Genomic DNA, 9898 nt, shown 5'->3' with positions numbered 1-9898 from the left:
GGCGGCGCTGCGCAGCCACGCTGGTCCTTTCCTTGCCCGGGATGGCCAAGCTTTCTGTAGGACTTAAGGGGCCTTTCTGCCCCGACTGGGGTCAGCTGTGATGTGAGAAAGGAATGGGAAGATTTTAGAGAGGCTGGGGATGGGATGGGTTATCTGCCCTTGAATTGGGTGAGTAGTGCGGGGAGAGAGTTTGGGGAAGAGTCTGCAGGCAGAGGGGCATCTGCCCTTCTCTTGTGCTTGGAATGTGAGAGAAGACTGGGATTCCCTCCAGTGGGAAGAGACAGAGGCCCTCCGGGCTTTAAGGGGTGGATTTGATGGTTCAAGCTGGTGAGTTCCTCCTTCCCCAGTAGAATGGCACAGCTTGGACATCAGAAGGGCAAAGAAAGGTTGGCTTAGCAAGTGGTCTTGGCTGCCTGGGTCTAGGAGTTGGAGGGAGGAGAGGGGCCTGTGAAATTTCCTTGAACTGCCAGTGCAGGATTCCCTGTAACAAAGTGGGGGATCCTCTGTAGTAAGGGGAGCCCAAATGGAACAAAAGAAGAGCAGGAATACTGGAACAGGGAGCCAGGAGTCCTAGTCTTGGAGTCCCATTGACGCTGCCTTTCTGTCTTCAGCACTTACAGCCCAGTCCCCTCAACCTGACCCAATATGTAGGAGGGAATCTCTACAGGTGGCCAGAGGGTAAGAATATACACGCTTGGTGATGATGGTTGGGACCGGGCAGGGAAGCCTGAGGAGGGGTCTATATGGCAAGAAGCTGAAATATTTGTCCCATTTTAGGACTTATGTCCTGGGCAGCTGGGATCCAGTCCTGAAATCTGAGGTAGCAGCCCTTAAGATCACTCCTTAAATGTTGGGTTGGGGTTGAGGACCACAGCCAGTGTCCCATATCCTTGAGGGAAGTAGAGAGAAGACAGGGGAGAAGGTGGGGTGGAAAGTGTGTGCAGGGTGCCTGGAACTTGGGTATCCCAAATAGACAGTCAGACACACACACACACACACACACACACACACACACACAGTGGCTTAGAGCCTAGTAGGCAGTACAGGGCACTCCCCCCAAACCCGGCACACCCCCACCCCTGGCTCAGAAAGCCACCTAACTGGCACCTCCAGTTCCCCCCCTGCCCCACCCTGCCCGTGCCCTCCGATGCCCACACACATTCCACTGGCATTGCCTGCCTGCCTCCTAGGCACTGCCCCTCCCTGGGGCCAGAGGGGTGGAGGGAGGGCACCTGGGGATGAGAGGTGGAGACTCAAGGGTCTGGACTCCCCCAAGAGTGGCATAGGGCCAAGGAAACTAGGCCCACTGCTGCCTCCTGGTGAGTAGACAGAAGGCCCCAGCTAAAGCAAAGGATGCCTGGGTTCTTTGCCCAGCCTGGAGATGGGGTCATGGAAAAAGGTGGTCGTGTTTATACAGAGGGGAGGGGGGCAGCGGGTGGAGAGCAGCCGACAAGAGCAGCTTTGTTCCAGGCTCTGGAGCGGGCAGGGCAACAAGGAGACGCCCCCTTCCATCCGGCAGCCCCCTTCATCCATGCCCTCCCCTCAACTCCACCTCAGCTCTAAGAGGCAGCATTGTAAGAGCCCCTTTCTCTTAGTCAGTTGCCCCTCCCTCTATCTGAGGTGGCATCTGGAGAAGAGAAGTGTTCTCTCCTTTCCACAGGTCCCCCAAAGAACCAAGCATCTAGGGCCCTTGTTTAGGATTTCCTTTTACTTTTGCACTGTCTTTAATTCCTTGCTGTCTTCCTCTACCCTAATTGAAGACCTTCCCTTCCCTTCCCAGCCTAGGTAGATAGACTGATGCTCAAAGAGGGGAGGATTCTCTGTCCCCTTCTTCTATTCAGTGGATTCCCAGGGCATTCTCTGAGGTAGTATAGGAGGAAGTCCAGGGAGAGTCGGCTTGTCCTTTGCTCTTTTATAGCCTCCTTCCTTGGTGAGAACTAGGAGTCTGAGCATCCCTCTGTGGGACCCCCTGCTGAAGTCCTCTATCCTACTTTTAAGGTCTGTTTCCAATCTCTAGGTGAGTGACAAAGATAATGGGAGTTGAAGCAGAGAGCCCCATCCCTAGTCTAAGCAGAGGCTGGGGCAGCTGGCAGAGGGGGGTGGGTGGGTGCTCTGCTAGCCTCTTACCCTTGGCATTGGAGGGGTTAATCCACCTGGAATGCAGCCCAGCCTGTTGAGCTATGGCCCAGGGGCCTCAGGGGCCCAGGACTCCTGGCTCCACCTGGGCTTAACCAGGGATGAGGACCTTATGGAATTGGGAAGGAAAAGGAGGGGGAGCCTATGGGGCTCAGAGCTCAGACTTTTAGGGCCTGGTGAAACACTGGCTAAAGAGTTGAAGGGTCCTGGGGGTATGGGTCGTGCCTGGTGAGGCACAGGGTCCACTTAAATTGGATAGGATAATGGTGTTGGAGGCTGAGTTCCTGTAACCTCCATCACAATTTACTTAGGGCTTGAAGGCCAAGGTAGACAGAGAAGGAAAGAAAGAAAAAGCAGAGGTATAAACTAGAACTGAGAGGTATTGGTACTAGAAGCAAATACTGATGGAAATAGATGCAGAAAAGCCTCTTGCCTACCTCTGTGCCTGCCACCCTGTGGGCTCTGTGTGTTTCATTCTCTTGGTCCTTCTCTTTCTTTCTTCCTGTTATTCTATTATAGTTCTGGCTGGTAGAGTTGCCTAGGCTGGGGTGACTCTCCCTCCCCAGCCCTTCAACTCCCTTGAGAAGTAGGTGGTTCTAGGGCTCCTGGGAAAGCCAGCCTTTCCCCTTCCAGAGCATCAGGAGAGGAACCACCTGCCAATCCTGAGATTCCCATTTCTCCCTCTCCCTGCTTTTCTTCCTATTTCCTGGGTTCAGGTTAAAAATCTTCTTGAGCTGGGCCAGAGTAGCTAAAACGCCTGTAATCCCAACAACGGCTTGGAAGGCTGAGGCAGGAGGATAGGGAATGTGAGTTCAAAGTCAGCCTCAGCAGTTTAGCAAGGCCTTAAGCAACTCAGTGAGACCCTGTCTCTAAATAAAATACAAAAAGAGACTGGGGATGTGGCTCAGTGGTTATGTGCCCCCAGTTCAATCCCCAGTACCAAAAAAAAAAAAAAAAGAGAGAAAGAGAGAGAGAGAAAAAAGTGTTGGGGATGTAACTCAGTGGCAAAGAACTTGCTTGGCATTAGCAAAGCCCAGGGTACAATCTTCAGTACTTCAAAACAAATAAACAAAAACAAAAAAATTTAGGGGAAAAGCTATGTTTGAGGGAGAGGGTGCAGAGAGAGCTTTCAGAAATAGGCAGCCCAGAGATAAGAATGAAAAGGAAGTGGAGCCGGGCTAGGTGGTACCCACCTGTAATCCCAGCTGTAATCCCAGCTGTAATCCCAGTGGCTCACTGGCTCACAGGCTAAAGCAGGAAGATCCCGAGTTCAAAGCCAGCTTCAGCAAAAGCCATGCGCTAAGCAATTTAGTGAGTCCCTGTCTCTAAATTAAAAAAAGATACAAAATAGGGCTGGAGATGTGGCTTAGTGGTTGAGTGCCCCTCCCTGAGTTCAATCCCTGCTACCAAAAAAAAAGGAGATGGAGAAGCAAAGTAAACTGAGGACAAGGAGTTTTTATTTTGTCTTGGCAGTGCTGGGGCCTTGTGCAAGCACTCTGTCCACTGAGCTATACCCAGGACAAGGAGGTTTTGGGCATCATAGTTGTCACGTAGTGGTGGTCCTTCAATATCCATGATTTGAAGGAGAGGGTACAAGAGAAAGCTTAAGGGTTGAGCAATGATTGGAGACAGAGAAAGATTTAGGAGGGGAAAGGAAGAAGGAATATTGAGGAAGCTAGAGAAGGAAGGAAATGATAATTAAAAGAAAGGTATGGAGGAAGAGAAAATACTAAGATAAATGATATATTTACATAGCACTTAGAATGTGCTGTGTATTATCCTAAGCATTCTACACGTTAAATTGTTGAATCCTCACAATAACCTTATTGTGGCTGGCCTCTATTTTTATTCCCAGTGGCATATGAGGAAACTGAGGCAGAGAGATTAACTAACTCATCCAAAGCCCCACAGCTAGCAAGTGGTAGAGATGTCAGTTTAGTAGTCTGGCTCCAGAGTCTGGGCTCCTAGCCAGGCACAGTGGTACACAACTGTAATTCCAGTGACTATGGAGACTGAGGCAGGAGAATCACAAGTCTGAGGCCAGCCTCAGCAATTTAGAGAGACCCTGCCTCAAAATTAAAAAATAAGAAAAGGGCTGGAGATGTAGCTCAGTGCTAAAGGGTTCTATCCCCAGTACCAAAAAATAAAAATAATAATTAAAAAACAGAATTCAGGGGCTGGGGTTGTAGCTCAGTGGTTGAGCGCTTGCTTCGTATGTGTAAGACACTGGTTTCTATTCTCAGCACCACATTAAAAAAAATAAATAAATAAAACAAAGATATTATGTCCATCTACAATTTAAAAAAAATTAAAAATAAAAACAAAACAGAGTCTGTTTTATTGAACCCAGGGGTGCTTAACCACTAAACTGTATCCCCAGACTTTTTTATATTTTTTAAATTTTAAGACTGGGTCTTACTGAGTTGCTGAGGCTGACCTCAAACTTGTGATCTCCCTTGTCTCAGGCTGCCCAAGTCACTGGGATTATAGGCATGCACCACCGTGCCCAGCTAAACTCAGTCATTTTTGGTGGGGGAGGTTCCAGGGATTGAACTCGGGGACATTCAACCACTGAGCCACATCCCCAGTCCTATTTTGTATTTATTTAGAGACAGGATCTCACTGAGTTGCCTAGCACCTCACTTTTTCTGAGGCTAGCTTTGAACTCGCTATTCTCCTCCTCAGCTTCCTGAATGGCTAGGATTATAGGTGTGTGCTACTGCACCCTGGCTAAGCCCAGCCATTTTTAAAAAATGATGTTTCGGTGAGGTAACACAAGCCTGTAAACCCAAGAATTCAGGAGGCTGAGGCAGGAGGGTCACCATACTCTTCTCCAGAGAGGTGAGGTGTCAGGCCCCAAAGTTACAACAGAGATATGTTTGTGGGTTTTTTTTTGTTGTTGTTGTTGTTTGTTTGTTTGTTTTGTGGTGCTGGGGATGGAACCTAGGGTCTCATAGATACTAGGCAAGTACTGTACCTCTGATCTATAACCTCTGGCCTGAGAGTTTAAATCTCTGTGCCACCACTTACAGCCATGTGACCTTAAGCCAGTTATTTAACCTCAGTTTCTCATCTCTAAAATGGGAATCATAATTCCTACTTCATGGAATTAGTGTGGTATGAGGGTTAAGTCAGATGTCTAGCCCAGCTGTGTGTTTTATGATCACTTCTCAGTCAAGGAGGCCTCTTCACCAGAAGTCCTCAGACTGTCAATTCACCTTACAACCTGTTTACTCCTCCCTGGAACTAATCTGAAGAGTTTCTCAGAGCCTGTACAATTCCCTCCCTTCCCTCTCGACCACACAAAAGGGCCCTGAGCTAGGGCAGTGTAGGTACTGCACTGAGGGCGGGCCATGGGGCTTGGGACCTCAGAGTGATCACTCTCTCATCTTTCTTTCTCTTTAGGATCCTTGGAGACCCAGTGGGCAGGCCAGGCAGGGTGGGCACGGAGCCTCCCAGGCCAGGGCAGTGGGCATGGGCGGGGGCTGTGGCTGAAGACCACCCCCGCCCACTGCAGACCCCTGGGGACTCCCACATCGCAGCTGCCATGGCTACCAATAAGGAGCGACTCTTTGTGGCTGGTGCCTTGGGGCCTGGATCTGGCTACCCAGGGGCAGGCTACCCCTTTGCCTTTCCAGGGGCACTCAGGGGGTCTCCACCATTCGAGATGCTGAGCCCTACTTTCCGGGGCCTGGGCCAGCCTGACCTCCCCAAGGAGATGGCCTCTCTGTGTGAGTCTCAGGGATTTGGGGGGATAAGGGCAAATGGAAACAAGAGGGTATCTGGAGGGTGGAAGATGTAGAACACTGGCATCCCTGTTAGGAAGGTGGGCGGGGACCTAGAGAGAGAGAAAGGGAGCTGGGTGAGAAGGTGGAGGTGTGGTCTAATGCAGTAGTGGAAAGCAGTGAAGAGCAGTAGTGGTGGTGAGGAGGGGGTTTGGATGTGGACTGAAGGGAAATGTTTGCAAATGAGAGTTCTTCTGTTCAAACAGGATGGTGAAGTAGCAGGCCTAAAATCAAGAGGTCTAAACATGGCCCCTGTCTGTCATCTAGCAGACGGAGCACCTGTGTGTGGACAGCCCCTGGTGCAGTCTAGTGTAGTCTGAGGCTGCTGCCTGCATGCAGTTGGAAGGATGAGGGACCACACTGGGAAGTCAGGGGATCTGGGAGGCCAGTCAGTTGGCTCTGTGATCAAGAGGTAAGATTGTTTGGAGGCTGCAAAGGGAGGAAAGAAACCTAGTCACAGATGCCTAAAGATGTGTGGTATCAGGAGACTCTTCTGTTAGGTTCTGGAGAGATTAGAATCAGCCATGAAAAAAAGGTGTACCATAAGCCATCCAGAGAGATGGAGGGGGTGTTCCAGAAGTATTCTCTCCTCCAGCCACATGGTTCTGGACTCCTCCCCTCCCTCCAGGTCTGGCATAGTGCCTGCATGCTGTGCAGATCTCTACTTGTCCCCCAGGCTTGCCTTCTTTGGGTTAAGCCTTTGAGTGCTGACAGCAGGCAAGGCTTGGGCTTCCCCTGCTTCCTCAGGGACCCCTCTTTGCCCACTTGGTCATTGTTCCTCTTGGCCAGACCATTACAGGTAAAGGTGCCCATGAGCTGGAGGGTGGGCTACAGTTCTGAGGGGTAAAAAGTTAGCATGTAAGCTAGTGAAGAGAAGACCTCAGTTGGAGAGAGGGGAAGGTGACTGGAGGAGAAAGAGAAAGGGAGGCAGGTGAGAAGAGACACAGCCTTTATAGCTGTATAAGCTTAATAAACTCAGAGGCTGAAGTGGAAGAAAAAGGTCCTGCCCTCAGGAGGGGGCACTGAGAGGATTGTGTATGCACTAGACTAGACTGACAGCTCCTCTGGAGTGTGCTCATTTGGAGAAGATGTGTGTGTCCCCAACCATATGTAGTTGTGTGTGTGCAGCATCTTCCTGAGACTCTGCTCATGTACAGAATTCCAATATGTGCAACAAAGAGTCAGTGTGAGGAGAGAGGAGGTATTTAATAGGGCCGCTGACGGTGTGTCTGGTGTTTGGTGAGGTCTGCCAGTGGCATGTCTGTAGTCCAATAGGGCTTATTGAGTAGCATGCAGGTGAATGAGAGAGCACAAAGCCTCCTTTTTGGAAACTTCAACTGGGCTTTCCCCTACCTTATTTTCACCCCATGAATCTGTCCTAGGGATTGGGGGAAGTGGAAAGAAACCACCCTCTCTCCCTGTGAATGTACTTGTAGAAAACCATACAACTATATCTCTAGGGACTTGATTTTTCCACATTTTGGGAGAGGCAACTAAAGGAACTGAGGTAAAGGGGGAGAGGAGAAAGAGTGGGAAGAATGCTGAGAGTCAATGGCCAGTCCCCAGTGACATTGACTGTTGACTTTTGTCTCTGTGTCCTGAACACATGGAGGCCAAAGTCAGGATGTAAAGGGAGATCAAGGTAGGGGAAGGGGCACCAACCCTAAAGGCTTCTCTGAAGTAGTGGGGCTGAAAGGAGAAGTCTGAGGGAGGAGCCACAACCAGGGCAGGTAGCTGGGGAGGGTGCGGCCTGCATGGAGGGACAGGCCTGGGCAGGGAGGTGGCAGGTGAGGTAGGGAAGAGAGGAAGGCTTGGGTCCAGACAGCTTGTGTGGGGGTGGAACACACAGATTCTAGTTCTAGTACAAGGGAGATGATGGTATTTGGGCTCTCAGAAACCTCCCATGGGAGAATAACTGAAGGGCAAGAGTGCCATCTCTCATTTCTCTGACATGCTGTCCCTTTTGGCTAGGGCCATCTAATAGAGAGGGATTAGAGTGCTAAATCTGATGCCCAAACCATCCTTACCTTGAGTCTGCCTCTCTCATCACTCTTTTACCCTCTGGACCACCCTCTCTCTTACATAGAATGAGGAAGGAGCCTGAAACTTCTTCCTAGGGCTGACTCTCAGATCTTTTTGTAGAGTCTCCCTGCACCTCGGGTACATCCTTGTTGAGTCTTGCTTCCCTTCTTGGGGCTCTCTTCTGGCCTCAGTGGGTGAAAGAGAACTTAGAACTGTACAGTGGAGGAGGGGAAAGGTGAGGGGAGCATGTACTGCTGAGATAGAGGCAAGCATGGGCCTGTGCGCATGGAAAACAGAAGGCTGTGTGTGCGCATGCGTACCATACATGCATGTGCATGAAATGCATGGTGTCCATGTCCCTGTGTATCTCTCTGTTTGTGGACATTGTGTGTAGTATATTTGCTTTATCAAGACTACAGGGAACAGAGTGTGCTAGGAGGAAAAGTAGGGAAGGGAAGCATTGCTCTCCTTCCTGTCTTGAGGAGATAACTGTGGTACTGGGGACCTGGATATTTTTCCTTTGAACCTGGTGACAATTGCCCTAGCCATGGGATCACTATCCCTGGGGAAGGGAGCCCAGACTTCACCACATTTGGGGAAACTGAGGGCAAACTGGAACAGAGAGAAAAGGAGTCCTACTGAAAAAGGAACTGAAGAAGTACCCCCAGACCAAAACAAGATGAAGGGCAGCTACACAGGCAGAAAAGTTTAGGGTCAGAGAGAGCCAGGCACTGGGAGAAGGATCAAGGAGAGCAAGCGGGTGGGTAAAGGTGGCGAGAGACTAGGCGGCAGCAAGGCCTCCTCCAGGAAAAACCCCAGTGACTGCCTCCTTCCCCTCCCCTACTGGTCTCTCCTCCTCCGGCTCAGGCTCCAGCTTCAGGCCGACACAAACGGGGCTTTGATTGCAACAGGAAACCTCTCTGGCGGGGGGAGCTGGGCAAGCCGCCGCTGCTGGGGCCCAGGCTGCACCCCCCTCTCCTGGCCCCCTACCCAGTCCCAGCCCCCATCCTGCCCAGCGCTCCTCATATCCTTGCTTTGGGCCTCGTCCCTTATTCACACCTCCCTATCCCCTCCTTTTTCTGCTGCCCCCTCCTCCTTCAAAGACCCCTCCCATTGCCCTTCAGGTGGGACTCCACTGTTAGGATTTACCCTTCTGGGCGGAGCCTGCTTCCCTTTGAAATGCCCCTTCTTTGGTTTTTTGAGGGAGGATTTTGGAAGAAAAGGAAAATTTAGCATGAGGAATTCAGAGCCAGTGATCCTCAAGCCTCAACCAGAAGGTGGCAGGGTGGGCGGGGGTAGGGATGTATATGGAGTTAGTTGTCCTGGGTTCTTCCCCAATCTTGGCCAAACTTGTCCTTGCCAGGGTGGTAGGACTGACGGGGAGACCTTGCTAGGGTCTGAGTGCAAAGGGCCTTGTAAGTGTGTGAGGGGTATACTGTCTTTGCCTCTGGGGCCATGCCTTTGTGGGTCTCTAGCTAGTAGCAGGGGTGCCCTGGTGGTGGGGATCATAGGAAAGGGGTGAGTCAGGCAGCAGCCCCCCCTCATACTTCCACCAGGCTGGCGGAGAACATCTGGTTCCCATGAAATGCTAGAAGGCTAATGGGTCTAATTGCTGCAATAAGGGGCTGGGGAAACCATGGGGAAAAGAGGGGGCACTAGATCCCCCCATCTTGCCTTCTACCCAAGGCTATACTGCCTATCCAGAATGGGGGGTTGGGGTTGATGAGAAGAATGTGCCTGACACCCTAAATAGCCTAGATCTAAGGCCCCTTCTCCCTGCAATGTCTGGGTAGCACACACAGATGGGGTGGTGAGGAGTGGGGTGCATTTGGTGAGGAAAAAGGGGGGCTGTAGAGGACTCATGGCTTCCTGGAGCCCTCCTCCCCTTCCTCCGGTGCCCTCCTCCCTCCCTCCTCCCTCCCTGTGGCCTGGCCACTTCTGGTTCTAATTACCAA

The 9898-nt window shown here is 51.1% G+C and overlaps 1 protein-coding gene across 5 annotated transcripts in view; it reads left to right on the top strand.

Moving 5' to 3' along the window:
- Nucleotides 1–507: 507 nt before the first annotated feature.
- Nucleotides 508–9898, top strand: part of Rarg (retinoic acid receptor gamma) — a 20780-nt gene continuing 11389 nt past the window's right edge. Inside the window, exons 1-2 of one of the 5 annotated variants that reach the window (XM_015493525.2) lie at nt 508–678; nt 5542–5867. In XM_015493525.2, coding sequence (XP_015349011.1) covers nt 5684–5867 — 184 coding nt within the window. In that variant the 5' untranslated portion in view covers nt 508–678; nt 5542–5683. The other 4 variants (XM_048802804.1, XM_048802806.1, XM_048802805.1 and 1 more) reach the window with 4 other exon arrangements.

The sequence above is a fragment of the Marmota marmota genome, unplaced genomic scaffold (assembly GCF_001458135.2).
Source record: "Marmota marmota marmota unplaced genomic scaffold, marMar, whole genome shotgun sequence".
In the NCBI taxonomy this organism is placed as follows: Eukaryota; Metazoa; Chordata; class Mammalia; order Rodentia; family Sciuridae; genus Marmota; species Marmota marmota.
This window is presented reverse-complemented; position numbering and strand designations above follow the sequence as displayed.